Genomic DNA, 18,978 nt, shown 5'->3' on the forward strand with positions numbered 1-18,978 from the left:
AGGGATGTACTATTGGTTGGGGGTTTTCGGTACTTTCTGTTTTTCAGTGATGCCTGTGTCGCAGCCAGTGCGTGCTAAGAGTTTGTTACGGGCAAACTTAGAAAACTCTCGCGGGGGATTACTCTGTAGCAGAATGCCCAATATTAAGGTATTCAGTGGGACATCTCATCCTGATCTTGCCCAACGAATTGTTGACAGACTTGGAATCGATATTGGAAAAGTTGTCACGAAGAAGTTCAGCAACCTCGAGACATGGTAATGGTCGTTATTTCTTACACGTTAACCACGTTTATTCTTATCCGTTTAATGAGTTAAAACGAAGTATAGACCACGTGTCACCGCGACATTTATAAATATTACTTTTGTTTTATCCTTCTTTCCACGTAGGATATTTTAGATCATCTATTTCTATGTTAGCCTTTTATCGTTCCTACGTTTTTAACGTTTCCAACCGTTATAGGACTTATGTACTCGTGCAAGAACCGGTGTGCTTGCGTTTTCTATACTTGCGCGCAAGTCTTTCGTATAATTGTCGATTATTATTTTAATCGAAATATTATTTCGTCAATAATGATTCGTCTTATTTTCGATACATGTATATATATATATATATATATATATATATATATATATAATTTTACTTTTCTGATATAGTATACATTTTTTCGTATGCGATAATCTCTTCTTTATTTAGAATGATATTTAGATATTTAGAATGATCGCCGATAGGTATATATCATTTTTGTCGCGTGACTGGTTTTATCTGACATACGGTTGTTAAGTATTAAATAAAATTTCTAAGCATTATTTACGACTATATAATTTTCGAAGGAAAAGAAAAATAATGAAAAATCTAATAATACAATATTCTTTAAATTTCGTTATAACAGTGTAGAAATAGGAGAATCTGTCAGAGGAGAAGATGTGTACATTGTACAAAGTGGAAGCGGAGAAGTAAATGATAATTTGATGGAGCTCTTAATTATGATCAATGCTTGCAAAATAGCATCTGCGTCCAGAGTAACTGCTGTCATTCCATGTTTCCCATATGCAAGGCAGGATAAAAAGGACAAGGTAGGATAAGAATAAATCAATATACTCTCTTATTTTTCTTTTTAAATCTATTTCATTAAGTAACAGCCTTGAGAGTCTTTTATTTTCCCTTCTCTAATTTTTGGTTATAAGCTATGTACGAGAGTAAAATGATGATATTTTTATATTAATGCTACAACCCATTTTTAAACAGCTGATTTTAAAACTTTGTATCAAAGACTGGTAAGTTACAAGATTTTTAAACTATATGTATTTTTATTTTTCACTTAACGGACATATGTAGTTTTGTGTTAGACTTTATCCAACTTATAATCTTTAATATCTAAAATTCTATTAACTATTAAATACTAATATAATTAGTAAAGTTGCAAGGCTGTTTCTTGTTAAACATAATAAAGTTGAATTTAGATATAATAATTAAACTACATAGTTTTAAATTTGTGCCACTGATTAATATAATTAAAGTATCTTGACTTATCTAAATGAAATGAATATTAATTTCTTAGACAGAAAGCAGATAGTAGCTCCGCCTATATTATTTATACCTTGTGATAGTAATAAATCCTGTTTGCATAAGTAACTTTATATAATAATCCTTGAAATTATATTTTAATACAATGCATCATACTTTCATTCATGATCTACTTTGGTCTATTGGAATAAGAGTATATATCAAGGAAGGAAAATATCTTTTTGCTTACAGCTTTTGATACATGTTTTTTACAGTTTTAATTATGCCGTCATTTTAATATGCCATAAAAATGTAAAAATTTCTCCAGGAAGGAAACTTCTTTTAAACGGAAGTAAAATTTTTTTGTCTGTGATATCTCCACAGGGAGGCGATGGTGGTGACAAGTCAAATTCCAATAAGAGTCATATTGTCATGAAGTCAAACGAGTGGAAATTCAGGGTAACTTGTGGCGGATCTTATTTTTTATTTTTCTTAATTTTTATAACTTTGCAACAAACAAATGGAGTATCATGTTATGGATGCAAGTTTTGGCATTTCATTTCCATAAAAAATATGCTTCTGTCTTTTTGCTTTCATATCATTGGCCTGCATTAAATGGTATCTTTATATATTACAGGGTCTTTATCATTTATGGACACTTATGGCATCAATTTATAAAATAGCAATAAATTGATAGGTTAATAGTCTCATAAAAGTAATTGTTTATATAAGTTTGCTCTAAAAATATCTATATAACTAATCAGAAATTTTTACTTCTTTCTTGAATATTATGATGTACAAACCCCCTAGACAATCCTCAAATAACACATTCAAAGCTGTGTTATACGAGATTCCAGAATTCATACAAATATATGATCATGAAAACTTTATAAACCTTTGCAATTAAAGAAACTATGCAATTAAAATAATTGTAAATCTTTGGCTAATAAGAGGCTTACCTAGGGTTTGTTTGTAACAAAAATGCATGTTATAATCAATATAAAATAATTACATTATCAAAAAAAAATCTCTTGATGTTAATGCAATTAATCTTTTCATATTTTACAATTTAGAAATTTCATTTATATAACCATATTTATACACAATACAATCTTGATTATTAAAAGAAAAGCATGATATCGATTTAAAAATTTAATATTACATTGGAATTTATGGTCATTTTAACAACTGCACTATTCTTACAGATACATTACAGAAAGCATAAAGAAAAATAAATTATTTCTTTGGTAGCAGCAATCATTGTAAGCACGTTCTCATATAAAGTCACAAGATATTCTTCCTATAACTTTTTTATTTTATTTATTTATGTTATTGATGCAATGTATGTTGATAAAAAGTAATCTAGTAAAAATAGTAGAAATAATACTGCAATATAGAAATCTTCATAAGTGCATTGCAGATGCAGTATACATCATTTACAAACAATCAAATTCTAAAGGTTATCATATGTGAGATAACTTCTATATATGTGTTGCAAAATAACTGATAGGTTTCATCAAGGGGGTCCTGATACCTACGCAAAGTGAGATATAATATCGGAATTTTCTTGATCGTAAATAGAAATATTTTGCAGTATTTATATTAAGCATATACATACATAAGTTTTTTGAAGAATGATAAAAAGAATTTTTAATCAATACTATTTATGTTTACATCAGTAAAAGAAAAATATACAAACGTTGCTTTATGTTTCTGAATAGTTGGGTATTTTCAGGATATTCTGCCCGACCTGTCTACAGTGAGTATAAGAGCAACAAGATTGTCGAGTGAAGCGTTTGTAATGATAGCTCAATGAACCATTGAAGTTATAATATTTCTTTTTAATTCGATCAGCAAATTTTATTTGTAGGACTAACAAAACTTATATTCGTTGCTATATAGTACAATGGTACCCCCATGAATGAATGACTGATAGAATTAACGAATGAGTAATTGAATGAATGATAAATCGTATAAAAAAGAAAAAAAAACATACTATATTGACATCTGAATGAGAGGGCAAAATATTAATATAATAGCACTATACATACATATATCATTAGTAATCCATCTATGGGGTTCATTGATGTGTGCTTGTGGGTACTAATAAACACATACATAGCTTCAAATTATTATTTTTCAATATACTAATATATATCATAATAGAGAAACAGAAAGCAATAAAAGATGCTTTATCTAAACATAATGCTTCAGTGATATAAAACAATTGTGCTGTCTTAATAATGCATTGTCATGTTCAGATAATTAAGGTTTGAAATCATTAAATAGATCTTAACACATAATAGCTTTTGTGAAGTTTTTATATAATATAAGAATGAAGTTTTATTGATTTATTATCTTATGATTGTGCACACAATGCATTTCAGTGTATTAAAAACAAAATGCTATCAGAAACATATACATAATATGCTTCGTGTTTATCATGATGTTGTTTGAAATAAGTTTTTTTTAAATAATATGCGATATATCAAGAAACATATACATTATGATATGTTTGTTGTGTGAGATATTATAAAGTAGTGTCATCAACATGTTTCCTATCAATGATTAACTATTAATTTTTAATCTGATTAAGTGTTTGCCCTCTTGTTCAATATTTATTATCTTTTGCTACTCGAAGGCAAAAGATTGAGATGCATTGTGCTGTTATAAGTTTTTAACTTCCAATATTTTGCTTCAATTATAGTTTCTTTTGAGTCTAACTGGGGTGCATTTGCAACACATCTTTGACCTTTATATCATGTTTCTTCTTCCTGTCTATATTTTGTATCAGTATTCAATGATTAGTATTTGGCCATTGTATTTATATTTTGTCCCCTCTGATAAAGATTTTTAAAAAGAAATTAATGATTTTTTATATAAATCTAGGAAATTGTATGAGAATAACATTATTTAACCACAAACTATCAAAATTTTTTTGGTAAAGAATGTATTATATATTCTTTCTTAGCTTTACTGATACAGCAAAGGTGTAATTATTTTTAACAGGCAGGCTGCTAAGATACTTCTAACGGTACCTATTTTTTTTTAATTACAGGACATATCCGGTTGCAAATGGACTTGAGGGACTCATAAATATTCTTGTATTTTTAACAATTTCATTATGATTTTACAGAGTAGAGCACCAATCTCAGCAAAATTAGTGGCAAATATGCTGTCAGTGGCAGGGGCTGATCATATAATTACTATGGATCTGCATGCTAGTCAAATACAAGGTTTCTTTGACATTCCAGTGGACAATTTATTTGCCGAACCAGCCGTTTTAAAATGGATAAAAGAAAATATTGCAGAATGGCGAAATAGTATTATAGTTTCTCCAGATGCAGGCGGTGCCAAAAGGTAAATAATATGCAAAAGAAGAAATGTTTTAAATTGTAAGAATAATCTAGAATAACTTGATATTTTCCAGGGTAACATCTATTGCAGATCGACTTAATGTTGAATTTGCACTTATTCACAAAGAAAGGAAAAAGGCAAACGAAGTAGCAAGTATGGTACTAGTAGGTGATGTTAAGGACAGGGTAGCGATACTAGTCGATGATATGGCTGATACATGTGGCACAATATGTCATGCTGCAGAAAAACTTCTAGAAGCTGGTGCCACGAAAGTTTATGCAATTCTTACGCATGGAATTTTTAGTGGACCAGCGATTAGTAGAATCAATAATGCATGTTTCGAGGCGGTTGTAGTAACTAATACTATTCCTCAGGATGAACATATGAAAGATTGCCCGAAAATACAGGTAATAAAAATAATTAAATTTTTATTATTAATTATATATCGAATGAATGAATTAATTAATTTTCAGTGTATCGATGTATCGATGATGTTTGCTGAAGCTGTCAGAAGGACCCACAATGGTGAATCTGTATCGTACCTGTTCTCTAACGTGCCATACTAGGTTAAAAACTAATTAGAACATACTCTCTTAAGATGAATAAGTAAAAAGAGTGTAGTCTTTTTACATTTGTTTATTATTATTCTTAGTTTAGTCAAAAGACATTGCCTTGATTGGCTAACGCGAGAATAGTATTTTTAAATTTACTAGATTTTTTTCTTTTCTTTTTTTTTTGGACGACCATTAGTAGAAATATAATATTTACTTTTATTATGTCAGAGTTTTCAGAAGGTATGTTCGTAGCTATTAGATTAATAAGTAGATCCTTTGTGATCTAATTGTGTGTTATTATGTGTCTGCTAGAAGATAAGAAAATGCATAGGAATCACTCCAATTATAATATCTGATTTACACAATCAGTAAATAACGTGTATATTGACTTCATTATGCGAACTTTAATTTACATAATAGCATTTATAAATGCCTCAAAACGAGATCGACATAATATTGATAAAAATATGTTCATTACAAAAAAGTAGTTTATGTACTCATTTGTATTGATTACCGTTATAAAGTTTTGAGTACGAATGTCCAAAATAAGAGCCGATATTTTCATTAGTTCTATATGTGCTCTGGATTATTATAAGAATTTTACGATGAATAACTAATAATGAAATAATAATTGAGCCATATACTATTGGAAATATCTTACTATCAATATACAATATACAAATGCGAGATCTGCAATATAACTATTGATAAATTAATATTAATCTGACACCCAGTAAGCTATGCAAATTGCGGTAATTTAAAATTTTTTATATATTATATCAATATCTACCACACTTTTAATATCTTAATATTAATAAGAGTTTATTAAATAAAGAAAGTAAATAATTTGTATTGAAACGTTATTTATATAAAACGTTTTTCTTATTGCAAATACATTAATTGTGAATTCAATAATCATACCTATGATTTATCTTGGACCAATAAAAGAAATAAATACAAATCAATATGTATACCAACCTATGTCTAAAAAGGTTTGTTTTTGCTTAAAAATATTGCTTATTGTTAAACTGGGTATTACAATAAAACAAAAAAACCAAAGCAATATTACATTGTAGTTTATTAATATCCAAAGACCCATAAATTTAGGATAAAAAATGTTAATGAATCCAGGCTACAAGTTTGTGGAAATGGTAAATACACGAAACGATCATTCAGTATTATTTGCTTTGTGCAATACTAGATATAATGATAACTACAGTTCCGTTTTATATTGATTGTTCTAATTTGTTAGTAAACAATATAACGCGTAATTTAGTAATTAAATTATTATAATTTCAAATATGTATTATTGTATGACAACAACAAAAAAAAAATAGAAACGATTCTATGTATAAATCAATCTTCCTTTTTGAAATATAACATATTAGAAATTAAAATAATTTATAATATGATTGTATTTATGTATATCGTAACAAAAAATTAAATCCTTTAAAATTTTTCGTGTAAAAAAAAAAAAAAAATTAAATTTTGTTATGTTCTGATTAAAGTATCATATTAATTATTGATTTATTCCTTTATAAATCCAGAAGGTAATGTTATGTCAAATACTATTGGTGGATTAGTTGGTAAATAATTAATATCGCATGTAGATGCATTTATATAAATTACTTTTCCATCAGAAGAAATACCATACCCTATAACAAATGTAGAATTTTCCTTTCTTATTATTTTTTATAGAGTTCTCTAACATATTTTTGTAAAAAAAATTAACTATATATATATGGTACTTTGATTTACCTTCGTGAATATGACCGAACACGTGATATTTTGGTTTCACGCGATTCTGTACCGTAGAAAGTAATTCTACGCATCCCGCTCGTACCCCACTACAACATAAATCTCCATGACCTACAGGAGGTGTATGTGTTACAAGTATATCTGTATCAGACGGTATCATATCCCATTTAGAAAGACAAGCTTCTCCTCGTGGCACATTGAAAGCCCATTTACAAAATTCTGGTTGCCTAAAGTTTCAAGGAAACGTTCCTCAAAAAAAAAAGAAACTTAAGCCTGAAATAATTTGCTACAGGTACGAATGAATCAACAAATGTTAATTCTCCTCTTTTATCAATATGCCTGTACGAGTACTTACCACGGTGTACCATATATTTTAATTCCATATAGAGTTACTTCAGAATCTTCTAAATAGATACAATTTTTTAAATAATCTTTAATATTAGATGTCCGAATAGCTTCTGCGAGAGTATCTTTCGACATTCCCAACGTGGGTATGTTATCGAGAATACTAGTCCCTGTATGTTTTTGACGGTCTCCAGAAGTTTGCATAGTGAAAGGATGGGTGAAGGTTGGATCAAAACTGAGTTCATGGTTTCCAGCTATAACTATTTTATGTTTATGCGGTAAATTTCCTAAAAAGTAAACGATGTTATTTAACTGATTGTCTATCCAGCTTAAGTTAAATAAATATATATTAGACTAATAGAACCTTACCAATCCAACTATTAAATTCTATAACTTCTTGTAAATTTCCACATTTTGTAAAATCTCCAGCATGAATAAAGATATCACCATTGGGTATATCAAATTGTATAAATGGTGTAAGAGAATGCGTATCGCTCATACAAACTACACGCAGCTGATATAAATAAAGTTTTGTCGTTAGATATTATAAATTGAAAAAGAAGAATTATAAGTAATATATCTTAAATCTACCTTATCATTAGGAGCATCACTTGTCGGAACTTTGGCATTAATTTTAATAACTTTTTGTTCCTGTGACAGCTCCCGCCAAGCTGCTGTAGGGTTATGTGTCAACGAATGTACTCCTACTTTCATACTGAATTAATATGTATTATGAACGTTCAACGTTTCTTTTCTTATATTGTTAGTTTTACGATCGCTAAAGTACTAACATATTTTTCTATTTATTTTACACTTGCATAAATACAATGCCGCTGGTTTACGATTGTAAGGGCTTTACCCGCCATTGTAAACGGAAGAGAGAAAGATGTCGTTTGAAAGATCTCAATGAGATAATATATTTATTATTTTATTTTTTGAATTGTAAATAAACTATATCGTTTAACTAGTATACCTTTGGTAATCTTTTTAATGTATTATTTTTCATAAGTTTTTGTAATAGATTTATAAAATTAATTATAGAAAAATTAAACTTTATTAAACTATATAATTAACAAATCAAATAGAAAGAGCACATGTGTCGCTGCGCGTCGACTTATGTCGGTAAATGGAAAAGACTCTATGGCGAGAATTTGTAGCAGTGTTTACAAGTCACAGACATTAATTTTTTGAATGCATTTCAAATTGCTTTTTACAAAAATATCGAATTAAGATTATATTAGTTTCGAAATAATGTGTAAGTTTATTTCTTTTGTTTACTTTTTATCTTATTTAAAAATAGTTTTTTATTGTTCGATAATAACCGTGATCAATGACAAACGTTTATCTATTACTACATAATTTTAATATATAAATTTGTCTGTTTTTTTTTGTGTTCTTTATAGCTTTTAATATTATTGAATGGACACCCGAGCATTTTGTTAAAAATCAATCATCTTGTAAACATATATTGGAAAATTCTGGTGCATTAAGAGAAATCCCTTTGTTAAACAATGCACCTTTACATTGCTTTAAGGATAAGCAACTTGTCAGGTTTCGTGGTATGATACAAGATATGTATAATCCTGAATATTATTTTCAAAAATATGAGGTCAAAAATATACAGAATGGATACTGTGATGTTAGATTTGGAATGTATACGGATTCAGTGTTATCATCGGTAATAATCAATATATGTATTTATATATAGGGTCTTACATTATTTGTATATCCACGTTGATCATTTAGACGTTTTGGATATGATGTAAGACCAAGAGAAAAAAAATGGTAGTTACAGGTGTGAGATGCTGTAAGATTAGTTTATCTCATGTATAATGCTATCTACAACTATTTTTAAATAAATATTTTCATATTTTTCAATTATATAATATTTTATAAAGGTTTAATATTTTTTCTAGCCACATGAAGAAATCATATTTAATTCAGAAAAAAATATCAGTTCTGAAAGACAGACATGCATTGTTATTTCTATACCAGGTTTAAACAATTGGGCAAAACATGAAGATACAAATATTAATAATTTAAATAGAGATGTAATAAATAATTACAATACAAATAAACGAAGTTTAGAAAATAATGAAGTTGAAGAAATGGATTGTTCGGAACCAACTAGGAAGAAAGAAAAACTGTTGATAGATGAGACGAATGAAACATTAAATAATGCTAAAATAAATAAAGAAAATAATGGTATTTTATCAAAGGAACATATTTTAAATTTTCCAATTCCGATTGACAATGGTAAAGCTTGTATCGTAAAGGTTAATTAATCATTTTCTATTTCTATTGTCTTTAGAAAAAAATTACACATTATTATTCCCGTTAGAAATTATGATTTTTTAATTGTTATTTTATTATATATTTTTAGATTTATGATGAAACAATACATTTGAAGCTGAATCAAGTCGTAGATATAATAGGATTTATATCACTTGATCCAATATTAAGTGTTATTAATAACTCTGAAGAAATGATGGAGGATGCTGAAATGAACACACATAATCCACCAGTTTCTCTCGTACCAAGACTGCATGCGATACAAATAACTGAGCTAACAAAACATGAAATAGAAAATGCTCCATTAATTATGTCAAAAGCACAGGCAATAAGAGGACATCTTCATATAATTTTAAGTCAATTGTTATTTGGTGACCAGTTAGCTGCCGATTATCTCATCTGCCATTTATTGTCTTCTATGTATGTGTAATGTTAGTATTAAATATTTACAATTTTCTAGAAATTTTACATTATTTTCTTTACAGATATATGAGAAAAGATTATCTTTGTCTTGGTACTTATCCTTTAAACATTACAAATTTTTCTGTTACTAAATGCAAGACATTTCCTAAAAAGCTTTACGATTTTTTAACATTATTTGTAAAAAAGAGTCATTTGTTGGAAGTTACATTGGAAAATTTAAATGATATGGCTTTGATACCAAAGTAAGTAATTTTAACAATGTCAATATTTTTATTCCATAAATTTAACATGTATTGTATTAATTAAAAAAGAACTTTTTTTTACACATCAGGAAAGATTACGAGTGCAACAGATTAACAAGTGGTATACTTCAATTAAGTGCTAATACTCATCTTGTAATTGATGAAACAGGATTGACTAGTGGTCAAGTTTCACAAGCTGGAAGACAGAACTATGATGCTATTATGAATTTAATTACATTTCAGAAAGTGCCATACGATTTTAAATTTTATACAGTGGAATATGATACAGATATACCTGTTTTAATTTTGTCAGAAGCAAAATCTTTTATACCAGTGAGTAACATTTTTTCACGAAGTCGAAATTGCACCTGATAAAATAAGTTTAATATGTAATTCATTTTATTTGACAGTGCCCGACCCAAGTTGTATTAAAAGAAGAATCGGAAAATCTTTATCTACAAGTAATTGAAATTGTTAATCAATATTTGAAAGATCAAAATCGATTGACTGATATTCGTCACTACCTTGAAGTTCTAAGACATATTGAATTTGAATTTAATGAAGATGTTACAAATGTAAGTTGTATTAATTATTAAATTGATTGTTGTAATGATTGTTATAGTTATATAAAATTCTAATAAGAAATGTTATATCACGCAGGTTATCCAAGATGATTTCGTACAAATGCGACAAACAAATAGAAATATAACTGGAGAAAATTTACATTCTTTGATAGTTTTAGCAAGACTGATGTCTTTATCTTACGGACAAAATAGATTAACCATAGATTGTTGGAAAAAAACAGTTGCGATGGAATTGGAAAGAATTAACAGATTACCGCAACGTAATAAATAAATGGTATATTACATATATTTGTATATTATAAGTGAGATAGTATTTGTGCGTTATTATTATAGACTTTTGATATAGCATTATTGTGTCGTTCTATACACATATGTATATGCATCGATAAATATTTATTTATAAAAGTTTTTTTTTTTTTTCCATTAAAATAACATATTTTTCAATTACGATTATCTTATACGAAAGTTATCCTTTTATTAATAATATTATATACACAAGTAACATTTTTACAATTTTTTTTTTTAATTAAAATGAGACATTGATCATAATCATGAATTGCTTTAAAAAAAATTAAAATGTTTATAATATTGAATCAGTTTATTTTTTGTTGTTGTAATGACTAAGTTCCACTTTTCAAATATTGGATTCAGAATATAAATCTTATCAGATCCAATTACAAAGGAGAAATGGAATTAGTTCGTAAATACCGTTCTTTCGTTTATTCTTTATCAATGTTTCCGAACAGAAACATTTAAAGAATTTCTTTTCTATGAATAGTTAATGTGCGCGTGAAGATTGATGATGAAACTTTATATACGAATTCTTTTTCGATGTGGCTAGAATCGTTTGTACAAAGTCATTTCTCGTAAATGGACGGAATAGTTAGGCGTGGAGTGCGTTGACACGAAGAAAATCACTAATTGATATGTGAGTAACGAACCTAGATTGAATAAATAAATTGGTGATTATGAAAATGGTTCAAGTCATTCGAAATATTAAAAGATATATATATATATATATATTTGTCTCGCATATTTTTAAATTCATTTTGAAACTTTTGAAATGATATAAAAGAATTATTTTTTAAAAGTAAGTATATAATAATTTATAATAATACTTTTTCTCTTTGTTATTATAGAAAAATAATTTTTAAATAATTCAAACTCAAATGTTAAAATATCTCAAAATGAGAAATATATGACTTGGATCATTTTACACAATTACCGTCTCATATAAATATCCTACTTCGAAATATTTATAGAGAAAAATTGGAAAGCCTTTGAAAATGAAAAAACATCGCTATTTTAATTATCTCAATTATCTCATAAATATATAGTATGTATTCATTTCGTAAAAGTGACGATAGAAGAGGACAGTAAGTATTTATATTTGATATAATAATCGTCGTCGTAATTCTTCTACTAAGAAAGAAAGTTTTATTGTTTATTTCGTGCTTAATTCTTAACTTCTTTCCCACATTAAAATGGATAAGGCACGATCTATACTTGATCCACTTTTGCTGGCATAAGATATCGATCGGCGAATTTTAAGTACGTATTGCGGCTAATATTTAATAGCCAAGATACAACTGATAAAATCAATATTTTATAGAGACTCTCGGCATATAGACTAAAAAAATAAGAAGAGAGATACATATGCTTACCATTTGTAAATCAAAATTTACAAATTTTTATATTGTTTCTTCTTCTTCTTTTTTTTTTTTCTCAAAATCTTCATTCTTGTATCAAAGATAAAGATTATAATACATACACATATATTTCCTAAAATATAGAATTTTTTGTTCTTTTTTTCTTTTACGCTCTCGTATGACCAGTTTCATCGACGCAAGCAGCATCGAGTACCCTTTGAACAGGATGAACATCCTTCGTTTTATTCAGTCTTTGTTCACGCTCCTTCCTTACTAATTCTAAACCCTTTTTAGCAGCTTGAGTGTATCCTTTAGAAAGTGCAACTTCACCTTTTGCTCCAGGAATGTGTCCTGTGTAGCCAACGATTGGTGGTTTCTCCGGAGAGACAGTACAATCTATATATGACAAAAAATAAAATTTACCGAGCGAAATTGTTTTATGAAACTGATGAAATTCATCGTTCAAATTTACCGAAAATAACTCGTTCTCGTTCTTGACCATGATCGATCTCAACGGCAACATTATCAGCTCTAACACGTGATAAAAGATTTCTTGAGTCTGTCCTTTCAGCCTGAGCTCTCATCACGTCTCTACGTGCCCTTAGTTTACTTTGAACTTCGTGCCATTCTTTTGCACCCTCTTCGACCGCCTTCATAAAAGGAAGACCGTACCTGTTGTTAAAGCCAGGTATGTATCCTACGAATTAAAATTCAAATAGCCTTACTCTCGAGTCGTAGGCTACTCTAAACATCGACTCTATTATCATAAGTCTATTTTTTATTTCTTAAGAAGTAAACGTTAAAAAAAGTTAAAATTTTTTTTCATTCTCTTAAAGAATATTTTTTCAAAAATGTATGCGGGCAAATATATATTATATATTAATTCTTAAAATTAAGAATCATTTTGTTTTTCTTTTATTTCAAATAAACGGAAAAACCGAAATCACGGAATACGTGAGATTTTTCTTTTTTTCTTTTTTTTTTTTTTTTTAGAAAATGAGTTTGTAAGTTTGTTACATTAAAGAATTTGTTTACCTGTGTATCCTAAAATATATGGTGGTGCTTTATACAAGTGTGCGTCGTTTTTCCAATCTCTTCTAATGTCCTTCTCCTTAGATATCGTAACGAGCGCAACGTCCTTACCGGAATTCGGCCTATAAGGCCCTGATTTCAAGATCTTCTTTTCTAGCAACTCCTATGAACGTATAAGAAGGATTTCAAACGAAGCTAATTTCTTAAGATAGAATTACGCGGACTATACTTTTTTTTTTTTATATCAGATCTATCAAGTGTTCTGTCTCTTAAATGAGTTTTTAAAACTTTCGAGTAGAGAAATCTAAAAGATCATTAATCATAAATCTAAATCTTCCATAAAAATAAAACGAAGTTGTTAATATTATATTTATATATACAAATTTATTATTTTGTTTTATTTAGTAAACGAATAGAACTTTCGATTCATAGATCTAAAAAATATCGAATAATATTTCACATCTATAGATCGGTTTTTTGATTGTAAAATAAAAAATAATAAAATGTGTACTCTCTTTTTCTTTATTAATATTTAATTCTTAATTATTAATTAAGATCTAAAAGATATAAAACATTAGATATCTATATAGATCGGTAGATTTAATATATTTTCATTTCGAATCTATATACAATCAATTTTACCCTCATTATTTCTTCCGTGTTCGCTCCAAATCTTTTTCCAACTCGAAACTTAAGAGTTGGACAGTGACCTGTGTATCTGAAAAAATATATAAGATGTAAAAGAAACTGTTATCTTTATTTGAAAATCGTTTAAAAACGATCTTGATCTTCTCTTTGACATAAAACACAATGGATGACGATACCATCGGCTCATTGAACGTAACGGATCGTAAAAATGTACTACCGGTGACCTACTACTACTAGATGAGAACCTCACACTGTGACGGTCATGGTGTATTGACTATTACCGTGCATCGCAGAAAGTCGTTTATATATGATCGACGTGTGTCGTGATACTCTGAGATCGATATGAAATCGATCTAGGTCATTGCTCGAGGTCTTGTAGATTCACAAACATATCAATATCCATCAACATATTTTTTTCTTCTTACATTAAAATCATATTTCAATGATACGATAAAGTAAAAAAATAATTGAGAAAGAATTTTCACGTATGGAATTATTATCTTAACGAGCTCTTTTATTTTTCGACTTTATTTAAAATATTTTCTTTTCTCTACAAAACTCATTAAAGTTTTATCCTCTCGTTCGATCATTCCTATTTTTTTATTTTCTTTTTTTTTTATTTTCTTTTTTTTTGAATATTTCTTTATTTAACTAACTCACCAAACTTTTTTTTTATTCAAAGATGGGTATTCAAACTTTTAATTTAATTTCTTAAGTTCGATAATAATTCCAAAGATTGATAGATCTTATATTGTAGGACAAGAATACGTTCTTTTGGTTAGGATAAATTTCGATACGAAACGTTATAAACAGGGTAGTTTCACGCGTATTTCACCCTTGCGTGGTTGAGAACAGGGAGTGTAAAGTGTTTCGGTACCAGTCGTGGTACCAGCTTCACGATACACTCCTCGAGGTCGATACTTTCCCGATGCATGTGTCAAGGGTTACACTCGCGATCTAATTTTCACTTGATCTAATCTCCGATTCAAGGACAACCCAGAAAGACACAACGATGGACTTAGCGTGATTTGTAAGACAGAATCATTGCAAATTGGAAAGACCTAGTTAGACGATCGGTACTCGCGTATTTATCGTTGCGGTACGATCACCTTGATTGATTGTACACGATTAACACGTTGCTAATTGGCTAACTGAAATATAGATTTGGTAAAGGTCAAGGTATTTGTTTAGTGGATAAATCTCTTTTTTTATTTCTTTTTGTTTTTAAATAAAAGGTATAAAAAGTAGTTATCTCTCTTTTGAAATATTATAAGAATATAGGAAAGATTAGAAGACTTAAGGAAGAGAGTATAAGAAAATTAAAAATGAATCCTCACGGTTCGACGCGTCGAAGTTTCTTGCTCAGAAACCGTAGAATCCAAGATAGTGTTCTATCAACGAGATCGTTACCTTTCTCAAAATAATCAGACCGTTTTTGACGCTTGAACATTCTTGGAAAGTGATATAAAAAGGGTCGTATAAATCATTAGAGAGATAAAATAAGAGAGATCTAAGCTCATGTAGTAATTTTATCCGTTCATCTTCGATCGTCGATCACGTAATCAAACCTCTCACAAGAGACATAGGCCCTGTCTATTATATATTCCATGGACATGTCGTTTAACATCCGCGCACTTATACGGTTCTATAGAAAGTCACCGTTATCGGGCTTGTAAGTAACGTATGTAACTTTCCGTAAGAGTAAAAGTGCGAGTACTCTTTGAGATCAGTGATATCTATTTTTATCAAGCTGATACACGCTATTTTTTTTTTTTTCGATATAATATTTCAAAGTCGGCTGCTTTTTTATAGAGTTATTTTCTTCAAATTGGATCGTTTAATATTGTTAATCTGATTTGTTTAAAATGTATTCAATCTCTTTTATATCAACTCGTTTATAAATAAAATTACTCTCGTTGTTTAGATACCGATCGGTTTCGTTCTACTGATACGCAACGATGATGCACACATCGAATTGTTACTTCGGTATTCAGTATTGTTTGCGTACGTTATGCAACGTATATCCGAGACCGAGACATTTAGTACTGGCGTTAATCAACTTGCAAATTTAATTAGACCTGTTTATGAGTTGGTTAAACGACCGTCGTTGACGATCATGTTTTCTCTCTCTTGCAGAATAATATTCGATCTTTGTAATTCTTAAGAAATGTTCTTCGGGGATCAATAACGTTTAACATATCCTTTAAAAACCTTACAAGTTTCGATGGGGTGAATGAAAGAAGACCAATCGATAATACGCTAGATTCTTTCTATACAATACAGAGTTATGTTTCTTTCACGAATATAGCTGGATGGCAACGAACCGATTCAAGTTTCTAATAAAATTAAGTTAAATTATTCTTTCGACAATTATATCCAATTGATGAATACATATAAAGAAAATCGTAAGAAAAATCAACAATATGTATACCTTACCCTGGTAAATGGGCACCGTAGCTCTGTCTAAAGAATCGTTTTTTTTCTTCTTCGGAGACTGGATCGAACATGGTTTCTTTCTCGATAAACTTATCATCACATTTGATGGAATTTTAAGAATCAGATGACAACGTGTATCGAGATCTTCGATTTTCGCGCCTCTACGCTCATTTTTTTTTCTACCGACAACCGGAAGTTAATATCACTGATGATCGAGAAAATACAAAAGACACCCCTGAATACGGTAATTTCTTTGACAAACGTTGCACTGCTCGCACGAGAGTAAAGCTTTTTCGATCTTATTTCTTTCTCATTTGACTTCCTCGAACGTCAATGATTATCGTCTTTATCTGGACAATAAAACGAGCAAACTCGACCGCGAACTCAAGCGTGTTACGCGCGGCTACCGCTTCAGTGAAACAGGACTGTATATAGTCCGGCCTAAAGACACATAATACAAGCTACGTCCTACTAAAAGCGCCCCTCCAGTCTTTTTCCGGTGCAGGCCGCACCTCCCTTCGAGGGGACGAGCATTCAGGGACGTATCAACTATTTGATCTATTAGATCTCCGTGCAAAATGAATTTCTTTTTTAAGAAGTCAACATCTTCCTTTGGAGGCAAATTTTTTAATCTAAATTTTTCGTAGATCGAATAGTTTTACTAAATATTCTGATACGTAAAAATGAAGTTTATTATTTCAATAGTCAATAAATATTTATATAAAAATATAAAAATTGTCAACGTCGATGTTAATGATATTTGTGTTTATCTAATATACAATAATTTTTTTTCTTAGAAATAAAGGTATTTTACACAATTATTGAAGTAGTTTTTGTTAAAAACAACTTCAAGATGGTAAATACTTTTTTCGATAAATTAACCGTTTGTAAGTATTCTACTCGATAAAATTACCCATTCAAAGTACGTTATTCGATATATTTCTTCAGTAAAAATCTATTGCTATTTATAACAATAGTGTAGTGATAGAGGCAAATTTATAAAATCACTTGAAAAATCAATCACTGTTAAATAGCCTTAGAAGTTACATTCAATTATTTACTTTTATAGTAAAATAATCTTAAATATGTATGTTGTCAATTAAGTACATACTAAAAAAACTTTTTCATTGATCAAAAAAATATTCAGTAATAATTTTTGTTTTACAAAAAAATGTTGATAACAGTCAGTAATAGCAGAGCACTTTTGTCGATCATATCATTCGGCTAAGAATATAAATCCTGCTTAAGCAGTGGAGAATATATGAGGTAAGAGTTGATCTCAACAGTACTACATATTTGGCAGCATATACTAGATCGGTAATGGCAGATTCTTGTTCTTATTCACGGTCGGATATAGTAGATTCGTGTATTATCGACATAATATTCAACCGATAATAAAAGATATCTACTTTATTGACATAATAGAAGATTCCTATTTTAACGACATACTACTTTGTAGATAATAGCAAAAAACTGTTTTATCGACATACTATTAAATCGATAATAATAGAACCCTGTTTTAGCGGATTCTATTATCTATTTTTGAATATTTGTTATATCGATTTTGTAAAAGTAATCGATATGTAAGTTACAAACTAAAATTATTTCTAAATATATAAATATATCAATATGATTTAACCTTCTGACATTCGATAGATAACTTTTAATTTGCTCTCGTCATACGATACAATTAAATTGAGAGGGTCCAGTTTTTTGTAGATATCTGATACTTCGTCGTTTGTTTTTTTTTTTTTGCCAATTATTAATTTCTTACTCAAGTTCTATGAAATAATACACACAACATACAAAATGAAATATAAATTAATATATTTCAGAAGAGCATTGCAATGAAAATATCAAGATATTATTACGTTTACTTGTAGTCTTTAATCCAAACAAAATTTCATGATACTAGTTCTGATATACGCCAAGTGTTCTCCATCGAGTGAGTTTATAATCAACTTCAGTAAATTAAATGTTAAAATGATTAAATCATATATCATTCTAAATGATATAATTTTATATAGAGATTTATAGAAATGTATATTTTTCGATTTCCTTCATTTTATCTTTATTCGTTTTTGCTTAATCAGTCAAAAACGCTATAATTTAAAACCGCACACGATATTGCAATTTTAAACGAAATACGACCTT

At 28.8% G+C, this 18,978-nt stretch overlaps 4 protein-coding genes across 9 annotated transcripts; 2 read left to right on the plus strand and 2 right to left on the minus strand.

The window, feature by feature from the left end:
• The first annotated feature begins 4 nt into the window (after window positions 1-4).
• Window positions 5-6,478, plus strand: LOC122634288 (ribose-phosphate pyrophosphokinase 1). 4 transcript variants are annotated; one of them, XM_043823088.1, is made up of 7 exons: window positions 5-255; window positions 891-1,074; window positions 1,889-1,963; window positions 3,240-3,263; window positions 4,641-4,864; window positions 4,935-5,268; window positions 5,335-6,478. In XM_043823088.1, exons 1-7 carry the CDS (start codon window positions 5-7, stop codon window positions 5,425-5,427), a joined length of 1,185 nt encoding a protein of 394 aa, XP_043679023.1. In that variant the 3' UTR covers window positions 5,428-6,478. The 4 variants fall into 4 exon arrangements, with proteins under 4 accessions (XP_043679023.1, XP_043679025.1, XP_043679026.1 ...); XM_043823090.1 differs by lacking the exon at window positions 3,240-3,263 and having other exon boundaries at window positions 50-255; XM_043823091.1 differs by lacking the exon at window positions 1,889-1,963 and having other exon boundaries at window positions 50-255.
• LOC122634289 (metallophosphoesterase domain-containing protein 1) lies at window positions 6,476-8,385 on the minus strand. The gene is made up of 5 exons (XM_043823093.1): window positions 8,110-8,385; window positions 7,888-8,032; window positions 7,529-7,805; window positions 7,174-7,400; window positions 6,476-7,070 (listed from the first exon to the last, which is right to left on the minus strand). Exons 1-5 carry the CDS (start codon window positions 8,230-8,232, stop codon window positions 6,943-6,945), a joined length of 900 nt encoding a protein of 299 aa, XP_043679028.1. The 5' UTR covers window positions 8,233-8,385; the 3' UTR covers window positions 6,476-6,942.
• A 237-nt stretch (window positions 8,386-8,622) lies between these two features.
• On the plus strand, window positions 8,623-11,503 carry LOC122634286 (mini-chromosome maintenance complex-binding protein). Its single transcript, XM_043823086.1, has 8 exons — window positions 8,623-8,773; window positions 8,922-9,196; window positions 9,435-9,794; window positions 9,902-10,230; window positions 10,296-10,475; window positions 10,565-10,808; window positions 10,886-11,050; window positions 11,136-11,503. The coding sequence occupies exons 1-8, from the start codon at window positions 8,770-8,772 to the stop codon at window positions 11,328-11,330; spliced, it is 1,752 nt and encodes a 583-aa protein (XP_043679021.1). The 5' UTR covers window positions 8,623-8,769; the 3' UTR covers window positions 11,331-11,503.
• On the minus strand, window positions 11,328-17,279 carry LOC122634290 (protein FAM166B-like). Of its 3 annotated transcripts, XM_043823095.1 has the most exons (6): window positions 15,726-16,809; window positions 14,383-14,458; window positions 13,744-13,903; window positions 13,181-13,405; window positions 12,831-13,104; window positions 11,328-12,689 (listed from the first exon to the last, which is right to left on the minus strand). In XM_043823095.1, the coding sequence occupies exons 1-5, from the start codon at window positions 15,836-15,838 to the stop codon at window positions 12,875-12,877; spliced, it is 804 nt and encodes a 267-aa protein (XP_043679030.1). In that variant the 5' UTR covers window positions 15,839-16,809; the 3' UTR covers window positions 11,328-12,689; window positions 12,831-12,874. The 3 variants fall into 3 exon arrangements, with proteins under 3 accessions (XP_043679030.1, XP_043679031.1, XP_043679029.1); XM_043823096.1 differs by lacking the exon at window positions 15,726-16,809 and adding an exon at window positions 16,825-17,279 and having other exon boundaries at window positions 11,328-13,104; XM_043823094.1 differs by having other exon boundaries at window positions 11,328-13,104.
• Between the last annotated feature and the right edge of the window lie 1,699 nt (window positions 17,280-18,978).

Source organism: Vespula pensylvanica, chromosome 14 (genome assembly GCF_014466175.1).
Source record: "Vespula pensylvanica isolate Volc-1 chromosome 14, ASM1446617v1, whole genome shotgun sequence".
Lineage (NCBI taxonomy): Eukaryota > Metazoa > Arthropoda > Insecta > Hymenoptera > Vespidae > Vespula > Vespula pensylvanica.